Source organism: Dipodomys merriami, unplaced genomic scaffold, assembly GCF_024711535.1.
Source record: "Dipodomys merriami isolate MVZ:Mamm:240054 unplaced genomic scaffold, mDipMer1.0.p SCAF_634, whole genome shotgun sequence".
Taxonomy (NCBI): Eukaryota; Metazoa; Chordata; class Mammalia; order Rodentia; family Heteromyidae; genus Dipodomys; species Dipodomys merriami.
The window spans coordinates 454,200-466,661 of NW_027206218.1; the positions used below are offsets into that span (position 1 = coordinate 454,200).

At 43.0% G+C, this 12,462-nt stretch overlaps 1 protein-coding gene across 5 annotated transcripts in view; it reads left to right on the forward strand.

Moving 5' to 3' along the window:
* Window positions 1-4,486: 4,486 nt before the first annotated feature.
* LOC138815291 (intracellular hyaluronan-binding protein 4-like) overlaps window positions 4,487-12,462 on the forward strand; it is a 43,562-nt gene continuing 35,586 nt past the window's right edge. For all 5 annotated transcript variants that reach the window (XR_011368260.1, XR_011368261.1, XR_011368262.1 and 2 more), the window contains exon 1: window positions 4,487-4,670. Coding sequence is in view for 2 of the 5 variants with exons in the window: in XM_070004585.1 (XP_069860686.1) it covers window positions 4,616-4,670 (55 nt within the window). In the remaining 3 variants the exon portion in view is untranslated. The remainder of the gene's footprint in view (window positions 4,671-12,462) is intronic.

The following is a 12,462-nucleotide window of genomic DNA, read 5'->3' on the forward strand; positions in this document are numbered from 1 at the left end:
GGGGCCTTTTTTGTGGTTGATTGGAAATGAAAGTCTCATAGACTTTCTGCCATGGGCTGGCTTTGAACTACAATCCTTAGATCTCAGCCTCCTGATTAGCTACGACTATAGGCATGAGCCACTGGTACTTGGCAATTTTATATTATATTTAATGAAACTTTTGAAACTCAAAGCATTTTACATTTTGTGTACAGTTTACCTTAACTGTGTATCCATTGGTTGTAATAACCACTGGGATATATATAATATTATATATATATTTTCTACTTCATGGGGATGTGTGTATTTATTTATAATTACTACAGATCATTTTCACATCTTGAGTTATTTGATGTTTGCAAAATTGATCACATCAAACACAGTGTTGTAAGTAACTCATGCTAATGCAGTCTGATTGTATTTCATGAATGTATTTAAGATTGCAATCTCCCAGCAGAAAAATGATCAGTAAAATAGGTGAGACCTATTATTATAAGGTCTACAGTAAATTCAGAAACCAGTGACCAGATAATATCAGCAAGAGACAACTTATCTCCATTTCAGCCATCTTAAAGCAGTTCTTAGTTCTGAAGCAAATAGGATTGGTTTACTTACACTTATTATGGTCCTTTGTGATTTGGACATTAAGATTCAATGCTCATAGGACAAGCCCTAAGAACTTGTATGCTAACCTTGCTGGAAGGAAAATAGGAATAACTGGGGGACGTTGTCTGATTCCAGAAGTCCAATAATAAAACAATAACTCCTTCTCTCAAGTGGATGGTTTTATGGTAGTATAGTGACAGCTTAAAGGTACCAGAGACAACATTGGCTTGCTACCGTTCTTCACAAAGTATGGTCTCTTGTACAGGTATTAATGTTGTTGCATAAAGAATCTTCAGGATGGGATGTAGCTCAGTGGCAAAGTGATTGTCTAGCAAGCACAGTGTCCTGGGTTCAATTCCCACAACCAAAAAAGAACAGACCAAAAAAATAATCTTCTGGTAGTTCACACCTGTGTTCACACCTGTGGTCCTAGCTACTTAGGAGGCTGAGATAGGAGATCAAGGTTAGAAGCCAGCCTCTGTAGAAAATCGTGAGACTATTATATCTAATTAACCAGGAAAAAGCCAAAAGTAGAGCTGTGGTTCAAGTGGTAGAATGTCAAACTTCACAAAAAAAAGCAAAGCAAGAATGAGAGGACCTGAATTCAAAACCCAGTATCAGCACAATTCAAAAAAGAAAACTTCAGAATTTGGGTGCTGGTGGCTCACACCTCTAATCTTAGCTACTCATGAGGCTGACGTCTGAGGATTGAGATTTGACGCTGGATGGGCAGAAAAGTCCCCATGAGATTTTTATCTCCAATTAGACACTCAAAAACTGGGAATAGAGTTGTGTCTCAAGTGGTAGAACACTAATCTTGAGCACAAAGAGGTCCAGCGACAGCGCTCGGGCTCTATGATCAAGCCCCAAAACAGAAACAAAAACAAATCTTAAGAAAATTTAAGATGACTCTATCTGCTATTAAGTCTGACTGAAAATTATGTGATCGATGATGAATGACACTAATAACATTTAATAACAAGACTTCTCATGATGAGTTATTATGTGATGGCACTGTGCTGATCACTGTATATGAATGATCTCATTCCAACTTCAAAGTAGCCCTTGGAGGTAGGGACTGTGATGTCTCCATTTTATGGATGAGAAAACAAGGCCAAGAAATACGTGTCCAAAATCACAGAGTTAATGGGTGGCAGGACAGGGTTCAAATCTTGATCTGGGTACAAAGTACATTTTCTCCTTAAGTTGTGGTTAAAAATTATTATTTTCACAATGTGAAATGTGTAAATCAGTGACATTTAGCAATTCACAATTTTGTGTTACTGTTGCATTATTTCTGGAGTATTTTTATTACCTTACAGAAGACCTATTAAGGAGTAATTCTCCAACATTACATTGCTCCTAATTCCTGTTAGCACCAATCTACTCTGTCTCTATGGATTTGCCTGTTCTACACATATTTTATATCAGTGGAATCATACAATAAATGGCCTTTTACCTCTGGCTTCTTTTAGTTAATACAGTGTTTGGGAGGTTAACTATGTCACTGCATTTATCAAAACCTTTTGTCCAACCAGAAGGCAGTGGCTCACTTCTGTAATACTAATCATAAGGCTGAGATATGAGATTCTTTTTTTTTTTTGGTGCGGTCATGGGGCCTGAACTCTGGGCCTGGGCACTGTCCCTCAGCTCTTCAGCTCAAGGCTAGTGCTCTACCACTTAAGCCACAGTGCCACTTCCTGCTTTTGTCTTTTTGCTTATGTGGTGCTGACTAATTGAACCCAGGGCCTCATGCATGCAAGGCAAGTGCTCTACCACTGAGCCACCTTCCCAACCCCAGTCTATGAGATTCTTATCTCCGATTAACCACCAGAAAGCTAGGAGTGCCAGTATGGCTCAAACTGGTAGAGCACTAACCATGAGAGAAAAAAGCTCAGGGCAGCAAGCAGGCCCTGCATTCAAGCCCCATGACCACAAAAAAGTAAAAAATGAAACACGCCTTCTGTCCATATTATCTTTTTCCCACTTTATTTTATTGGTGAACTTATTTAATGACAAGTAGGGAGGTAGGGAGGTTCCCAAGTGGGTTAAGTTGGAAGTACCAAAAAATTCAGGATCTAGGCTTTCTCCATATGTGTAGTTGCAATGAAGGGTTAGTTGGAGAGAAGAGTTTTTTCCAGACTTGTCTGCCCAGGATGGTTTTGAACCACGATCCTGACATATTAGTCTTCTCAGTAGTTAGGATGCTAGGCATACCACCCGTACCCAGCTTCAATTTCTTTTTACGTATAAGAAAAGCTTGCCCTGAATTTTCCCCCTCCAATCTGCTCTGCCAGATATTCAAGGCAACCTATTCCTCAGCAGTTGCTGGCAAAGAAATGGAATTACAATGAATGATGTAAGATTAATGAAGGTTGAGGCTGGAAGGGGCCCTGTTTCCCCTGTGGTCCACAGTTACCTGATACCTGAACAAAATCCAAAATGTAAGAGAAAGTGATGTCTGTAAGATGGGGCAGCCACTAGTATGTGGGAAAGATTTCCTGAAAGAAACCCATCTGTTCTGAGCTCCAGGCCTTAACTGAATGTCTGAAATGACAAACAAAACTATCCAATCACCAACCTCAACTTGCCCAAGATGAAACTCATGGTCCCTTCCCAGTGTTGTATTTAGTTGTGACAAGCATTCCCATTTCAGATGCCCATGCCAGCAAAAGAATCGTCACATCAGCTTTATCATCCATACCAAACACAGTCCCAAGTCCTGCTGATCTAGTCACTCTTACTTATATCCACTGCTACCATCCTAAGTCCAAGTGACCTCATCAGTTCTTCCCTGGATAATCCACTGTAGTTTCTTCACAGCACAGTTAGAGTGGTCCTTTCAAATATAAATTGGTTGTGTTTAAGGCACTGCTCCTGGAAGAAAGACTAAAATTAGGTCTTTGTCTAATCCTTCTAGTCCCAGTCACACTGCTTTCCTTTGAGCTTAATAAGGTTTGCACTCCATCCCACCTCAAGACGTCTTCATCTGCCCCTTATCACTTTTCCCTTTCACCTTAACCTTCATTTCCAAAGGAAAGCTTTCCCACGCATCCTCATGGTAAGACCCTTGCACTAGGAATCACATCTTGATGGTCAGATTCTTGTACTAGAAGTCATGTCCTCATGCTCAGACCCTTGCACTAGGAGTCACATCCTCATGGCTAGACACTAGCACTTGGAGTCACATCCTCATGGTCACATTCGTGCATTAGGAGTCACATTCTCATGGTCAGACCCTTTCACTAGAAGTCACATCCTCATGGTCAGACACTTGCACTGGGAATCACATCCTCATGGTCAAATCCTTGCACTGGGAGTCACGACCTCATGATTAGATCCTTGCACTTGTGCTGGGAGTCATGTCCTCATGGCTATTTCCTTGCACTAGGAATCACATCTTCAAGGTAGAACCTTGGACTGGAAGTTAGAAAGGATTCCTTCTTTTTTCTCAGTATGCAGACTAAGGTCTAAGGTCCATAACAAGAAGCAGCTGGTGCTTCTTCAACAACACACTAAATGCTAAGTACATGGCTGTTGAATGGCTATGTTAATGTGTAACCTTAACAGAAGTGTGGCAGACATGGAAAGTACCCCAATTCCATGCGGTTACAGGATAGCCAAGACTGACCCCCTGGTTGGCAGTGCAAGTCACCTGCGTCCATCTGTTGTGGTTTCACCTCTGGCCCCATCTCTCCGGAATGGGCCGGGGGTGGGGTGCAGAGGTCAAGTGAAGTAACAGCCACCGGCCTGTGATTGGGCTCTCTGGCTCGCCGGTTGGGAAAGGGGAATGTCTCTGGGTGCTGATTGGCTGTCTCACTGCGGTTGGGTAGGCAGCGGTAGCAGCAGTGGCAGGGGCAGGTGCTTGGAGGGACTGGACAGAGCCCAGCAGAGAGGGAGGAGGCAGGCGGAATGGGTCCTTGCCACAGGATGTGCTGAACGTTGCTTGTGTGGGCTGCCAGCCTAGACCTGCAGTGACCAAAGCTGGATAAGGGTGTTCTGGTGCCCTGTGACAACCACCAGCGATTCTATGCAGGAGAGCTTTTGCTGGGTCGTGGCCAACCGCTTCTACCAGCTGCTGGAAGGTGAGTAGGACCAGTTCCACATCCTGTGCGATGCCAATCGCTCTCGCCAGCAGCAGCAGCTGCATAGCCGCAAGCAAGACAAGACCGCCATGGTGGCTGCAGCTCCGGTGGAGCTACACAGGAACTTAGGTTCCCAGGCCGGACGCTGGCGGCAGCCACAGGGAGTCTCAGAAGGAGCTCAAGAGCCTCCCGGTGCCCGGTGAGCCTTGGCAGGACAGCCCAGGCCCTCAGCCACCAGGTACATGGGTAGGAGAGGAGAGGAAGGGCACCGGGTGCAGGACAACCAGGCCAGCTGCCTAGATCCTCGGCATGAGACCAAGGCACTGTGTGCAGCGAGGATGAGCGCCCTGGAGGCATTTCATGTGCCAAGAGTGCTCTTGGCCAGGAAGGTGGGAGCCTATGAAACGGGGAGCCTGGCTGGCGCCCCAGGTGGTCCTGGGGTGCCACCGAGCCAGCAAGCAAGTCTGGAGCGGGCTGGTGCTACCAGCATGAAGGGAAGGGGGTGGCCGGTGGGGGGCCACAGAGGACGGGGGGTGGGGTTGCCTTTCTCTAACTGGCGCTGGCCTGGCTGCACTTGCATTCCTGAATCACCCCTGACTGCTCTAAGACAGGCGTTCCTAACCCTGGCACCTCCAAGCTTCTAGATGTCTCCTGCCTCATCAGACCATGGCCTGGTGCAGGAAGAGGAAGGGCACCTCAGAAAACACTTCCACCTGACCCGCCCTGGCCTGAGGCATCTGCACCTGCCTCCCACTTCTTCCCTGAGTGCTGAGTGAGGCGAGTGGTTTTCATGAGGTGAGGTGTGTGGTTGTCACTCTTCTGATTGTTGAGGTTAGCTGTGTGGTTGTCACTGTTCTAGGTGTTGAGGTTAGATGTGCAATTGTAACTGTTCTGAGTATTGAGGTTAGGTATGTGGTTGTCACTTTTCTGAGAAATGAAGTTAGGTGTGTAGTTGTCACTGTTCTGAGTACTGAGGTTAAATGTGTAGTTGTCACTATTCTGAGTGTTGAGGTTAGGTGTGTAGTTGTTACTGTTCTGACTGAGATTAGGTGGGTAGTTATCTCTGGTCTGAGTCGAGGTTAGGTGTGCGGTTGTCACTGTTCTGAGTACTGAGGTTATGTGGTAGTTGTCACTGTTCAGAAAACTGAGGTTAGGTGTGTATTTGTCACTGTTCTGAGTATTGAGTTTAGGTATGTAGTTGTCACTATTCTGATGACTGAAGTTAGATGTACAGTTGTTGCTTTTGTGTGTATTTAAGTTAGGTGTGTGGTTGTCACAGTTCTGAGTGCTGAGGTTAGGTATATAGCTGTCACTGTTCTGAGTAGTGAGGTTAGGTGTGCAGTTGTCATTGTTCTGACTGTTCTGATATTGATGTTAGGTGTGCAGTTGTCACTGTTCTGAGTTTTGAAGTTAGGTGTGTGGATGTCACTTTTCTGAGTGTTTGAGATATGCAGTTGTCACTGATCTGAGTACTGAGGTTAGGTGTGCTATTGTCATTGTTCTGAGTATTGATGTTAGGTGTGTGGTTGTCACTGTTCAGAGTACTGGGGTTAGGAGTGTAGTTGTCACTGCTCTGAGTGTTGAGGTTAGATGTGTAGTTGTCACCATTCTGAGTGTTGAGTTTAGGTGTTCTGTTGTCACTGTTCTGAGTATTCAAGTTAGGTGTGCAGTTGTCACTAGTCTGAGTATTGAGATTAGATGTGCATTTGTTACTGTTTTGACTGTTCTGAGTATTGATGTTAGGTGTGCAGGTGTCACTGTTCTGAGTACTGAGGTTATGTGTTTGGTTGTCACTGTTTTTAGTGTTGAAATGAGGTGTGTAATTGCCACTGTTTTGAGTAGTGAGTTCATGTGTATATTTGTCACTTCTGAGTATTGAGGTTTGGTGTGCTGTTGTCAGTGTTCTGAGTATTGAAGTTAGTAGTGTGGTTGTCACGATTCTGAGTATTGAGTATAGCTATGTAGTTTTCACTGTTCTGAGTATTGAGGTTGGGTGTGTATTTTTCACTGTTCTGAGTACTGGGGTTAGCTGTGAAATTATCACTTTTCTGAGTATTGAGATTAGGTGTGTAGCTGTGTCTGTTCTGAGTTGAGATTAGGTGTACAATTGTCACTGTTCTGAGTGTTGAGGTTAGGTGTGTAGTTGTCACTGTTCTGAGTGTTGGGGTTAGGTGTGCTGTCATCACTGTTCTGAGTATTGAGGTTAGGTGTGTGGTTGTCACTTTTCTGAGTAGTGAGATTAGGTGTGCATTTGTCACTGTTTTGACTGTTCTAATTATTGATGTTAGCTGTACAGTTGTCACTGTTCTGATTACTGAGATTAGATTTGTAGTTGTCACTTTTCTGAATGTTGAATTTAGGTGTGCAGTTGTCAATGTTGTGAGTACTGAGCTTATGTGTGTAGTTTTCACTGTTCTGAGTATTGAGGTTTGGTGTTCTGTATTCAGTTTTCTGAGTATTGTAGTTTTGAGTGTGGTTGTCACTGTTCTGAGTATTGAGATTAGGTGTGCAGTTGTCACTGTTCTGAGTACTGCAGTTAGGTGTGTAGTTGTCAATGTTCTGAGTAGTGATCTTAGGTGTGTAGTTGTTATCGTTAGCAGAGCTTGTTTGCCTATTCCTGGCTTGGTCAAGACTCATCCACTGCTTTCTAGGCAGCAGAAGCTCACGCCTGTTCTCCTAGGTCTTCAGGATGCTAAAACGGAATCAAGGTTCAAAGACAGCCTGGCAGGAAAGTTCAGGAGACACTTACCTCCTGTTAACCATGGTGGGGCTGCAGTTCATTGGTGGAGTGACAACCCTGAGCCAGAAATCTTGAGGGACAGTGCTCAGGCCTGAGCATGGACATGCGTGCACACTCACATATACATGTGTGCACATACACACACAAAGTGTGAGTTCATGCCCTGTCAGAAAATTTTAAGTGCTAGCACCTTGACTTGTGAAAATCGCGACTCTACCTTTATCTGTGTGGAGAAGATTTGTTGCTTGAGAATCAGAAGTCTGTAAAATAAAATCTGTAAAATAAAGATGCTGAAAACCAAATGCTATTCGGTATGTCAGTAAGTGTATGACCTTACTTAATCAAATGAGATAATGCACTTTTACCTTACTTTTTTTCTCAAATTAGAGAAATATAAAATTAAATGAGGCAAGGATTCTCCATTTATTTACTGATCTACGTAGTTTTTGCTGTAATAGTTTGAACTGATGGCCTCACTAATTTTTAGATATAGCTGTCTCCCTATGCTTCCTACAAAGCTGAGATTAGAAGTGCATGCCATCATGACTTCATGTCTAGCTTCATTTTTTTAAACAAATGAAAATGTTGTGTCCTTTAGAAGAGTGTGACACTGCAGCTAGTATTGCTAATAAGCTGACTTTTCACAGTTTTCAATTTTAAAATAAATTTTTGTCATTTTTTTCTTATAGTATTGAGGATCAAACTTGGGGCCTCAAGCAAGCCAGGCCAAAGGACATTATCAATGAACTATAGTCCTACCCTGTGGTGGAAATTTTAAACATGTATGACATTGAATGAACACCCTTTATTTTTCCTGACATCAGCACTGTGAATTTATATACACAAATTTAATTACATAAATGCACAGTGCTTTTTCTTTTTTCAAAACTTAAGTGATATAATCGGGGATGCAGTCCACTTCCTGCCTGACAGTGCACTACCAACTTTTCTGTCCATTTAGAGTCTAGGCAATCTGGCTTTTGAGATATATATTTACAAATCTTGAGGTAATTTTATAGGTAGAATAACATTGTAGTTTTTTTCAAGGTGCATAATAGAAGAAAGCACCTCATTAATTTCCATTTATGTAGTTACTGTACTAAATTTATCTGTAATGAGTGTTAAAGTTCTACACAAATTTCTGTAAGCCCTGTTATGAAGGTCTGTGATTTTCTCTACTTAAATATTTTATTTATTTATTTTATTGTGAAAAAACCATACAGAGGGGTTACAATTACATGGGCAAGATAATGAGTATATTTCTTATGAAGCCTTGTTGCCTCCTCCATTGTTTCCCATTCCCGTCCTTTCCCCTATCCACCCCACCCCCACCCCTGCCAAAGTTGTAAAGTACATTTTTCAACATAATGTATTGTAAATCTCATTGTTGCAATGGGTCCACCTGTATCCCTATTTAAACGATGTGTTTTTTTCCTTCCCCTTTAAAATTATACATGTTATGCCAAGGTCACAGGACCCCCACCAAGAAGAACTCTACAGCTGTTTTATTTAAACAGGCTGTAGCTTGGGCCTCATCTTACACTCTGACACAGTGGCGCTCAGGAGGAGAGCACTGAGCTAAGGATGTGCAGGTCTTATAAAGGTACACACCCAGGTGGTTTATCACCACCTATTGCTCTGCTACAAACAAGCAACAAGTGGTCACTGCCTCCAAATTTTAACCCTTCATTTCCCCCCCATTGACTTATAGTCCTGAGACACAATCTTGTAGCTCTGGGCCAAAACTAAATTCCAATACCTCTCGAACTTGAACGGGTATAGTCCCTCTCTGACCTTAGCCATAATATTAAACAATAATATCAATAACAATCAGTTTATTTTTCTTTTCTTGAGGTGTATGCGGAGTGGTTGGGTAGGATGCTTGCAGACTTCTCATGTTTCCCCACGGTCATCCAGGGCAAAGGGTTCAGCTGGTCTGGCATGGGAGCAGTGGATCCAAGCAGCAAGGTCAGGAGGAGTAGTCAGTAGCACCATGTAAGGTCCCTTCCACCGTGGTTCCAGAGATCTCAAGTTGTGCCTTCGAACAAACACCCAGTCCCCTGGTTTAAACAAATGGGGGGTAGGAATAGAAGCAGAATCATAATGCTCTAAGCTGGGGCCACATACTCTTATGCAACAGCTGTAAATAGTCAAGCTTACACAGAAATTCAGTATCATCCAAATCAGCAAGCAATTCAGTCTGAAGACTAGGGATAATGGGTGGAGGGGGTCCATGCATTATTTCAAAAGGAGTAAAGCCAAACTGATAGGGTGAAGTTCTTATTCTAAACAGGGGCAAAAGGAAGGAGTGATACCCAATCTGCGCCAGTCTCCAAGGCCAATTTATTTAAGGTCTCCTTTCTGATTCATTCTTTCTACCTGCACTGAACTCTGGGGTCTATAAGCACAGTGCACATTCTAATCCATCCCAGGTGCTGTGGCTATTCCCTGACTTACTTTTGAGATGAAGGCCCATCCATTATCTGTCCCAACACTGGATGGGAAGACATACCTGGGTAGGATTTCTTCCAGGATCTTCTTAGCCATGATTTTCACAGTCTCATGTTTGTTGGGTAGGCTTCAACCCATCCTGAAAAAGTGTCTACAAAAACTAGCAAATATTTATATCCAAATTTTCCAGTTTTAATTTCTGTGAAGTCTACTTCCCAATACACACCTGGCCTATCTCCACGGAGGCAAGCTCCCTTTGTAACCAGTTGATTGGTGGCATTGGTGAGCTGACAGGCTTCACAATTTTTTTTAAATTTAATTTTATTTTATTTGTTAACATACTGTACAGAGGAGTTACAATTACATGGGCAGGATAATGCATACATTTCTTACCAAACATTGCAGCCTCCTCCTTTGTTTACCCTTCACATCCCTTCCCAGCCTCCCCCCTCCCCCCCATCCCAATCCTATTCCTTCCCCCCCACACACCGACGTTGTAAAGCTCGTTTTGGACATGACAACTTGTACTTCTCATTGCTGCAACAGGTCCACCTGTATCCTTAAACAACTGGTTTTTCCCCATCTTCTCCACAAGTTATACTGACATCAAATATAGTGAAAGCAGGGGTTATACTGTGGGGGAGGGACATACAAAGCAACAAAGAGATAATCTTATAAATGCGTAAGAAACACATGCATGGAAGAAAAAAACATTAAAATACACATCTAAGGGTTCATTTTCCTGACATCACATTATCTGACCTTTTCCGCTTGACTCATATATATACTAGATATTACAAATAAGGGAAACCATGGGACCTATGTTTCTTGGGCCTGGCTTACTTCACTTAATATAATTTTTGCCAAGTTTTTCCATTTTCTAACAAATGGGGCAATATCATTCTTTCTGATGGAGGCATAGAATTCCATTGTGTATATATACCACATTTTCTTGATCCAATCATCTACTGAGGGGCATCAGGGTAGGTTCCATATCTTAGCTATGGTAAATAATGCTGCAATAAACATAGTTGTGCTGGTAGCTTTAGTGTGGTCTTGTTTGTATACATTTGGGTAAATGCCCAAAAGTGGGATTGCTGGGTCATAGGGGAGTTCTATGTGAAGTCTTTTGAGGAACCTCCATACTGCTTTCCAAAGTGGTTGAACAAGTTTACATTCCCACCAACAATGAAGTAAAGTTCCTTTCTGTCCACATCCCCTCCAGCATCTGTTGTTGTTAGAGTTCTTGATTTTTGCCATTCTAACTGGAGTGAGGTCATATCTCCATGTTGTTTTGATTTGCATTTCTTTTATGGCTAGGGATGTTGAACATTTCTTCATGTGTCTATTGGCCATCCTTCTTTCTTCTTCAGAGAAGTTTCTCTTTAAATCTTTTGCCCACTTATTTATTGGGCAGTTGTTTCTTTGAGGATTTGTTGTTGGGGGGTTTAATTTTTTGAGTTCCAAGTATATTTTAGATATGAGACCCTTGTCAGTTGTATGGCTAGTAAAGATCTTCTCCCAATCCGTGGGTTTTCTATTGATCTTGCTAGCTATGAGGCTTCACAATTTTTAACAATTTCCTTGATGAGTTGATTTTTACTTTGGAGTGTTAGAGCATGTCCTGCAGTCTTCGTGTTCCCATGTGAGGGACGCAATGGATTCTCTTTAGAATCCCCTTCCCCAATCTTTTTAGCAAGATAACTTTCCCCTCACCAGTTTTCCTTCTCTGTCCAGAGGTTTATAGGCCATGGTAATTTTCTTTATCCACTGCAAGTCTTCTTGGGGATACTGAGGCTCAGGAGGCAAAGCTCGTGGCCCTGGGTCTACTAGAGTCAGCTCTGGGCTGGAGGGCCAACTCCTTAGCTGCCTGATCGGCCAAGTTATTTCCTTTGGTTATAGAATCAGTTCCGTTTTGATATCCAGGGCAGTGCATAATGGCAATATTTGCTGGTTCCCATCTAGCCGAGGCTTAAAATTTCTTGTTTGTTTTTAATATATTTTCCCTCAGCTGTCAGCAGCCCCCTCTCTTGGGAAATGGCTCCATGGCCATGCACGTTGGCAAAAGCATACCGACTGTCTGTGTAAATGTTTAGTCTCTTCCATTTTCCCATTTGTAGGGCTTTTGTTAGTGCCACTAGCTCTGCTCTTTGTGCAGACATTCCCTGGGGGAGTGCTTCTGCCCACACTATCTCAGTGTCCGTGATGATTGCTGCGCCTGCGTATCTTGTTCCATCTCAAATGAAACTGCTGCCCTCTGTGAACCATGTATGCTCAGCATGTGATAGTGGCGATTCCAACAAGTCTGGCCTCTTTTCCTTTACCCAGTCTCTCTTTTCACGCTCAATTTCATGTTTTCTGTCCTTCCTTTCCTGTTTTTGCCACGGCTACTAGATCCCTAATAGACCTCTCACCGAGAGTCAGATTCTACAGCTGTTTTATTTAAACAGGCTGCAGCTTGGGCCTCGTCTTCAACTCCGACACAGCGGAGCCCAGGAGGAGAGCCCTGAGCTAAGGATTTTCAGGTCTTATAAAGGCACACAACAGTGCAGTTTAGCCCCATTTGTTGCTTTGCTACAAACAAGCAACAAGTGGTCACTG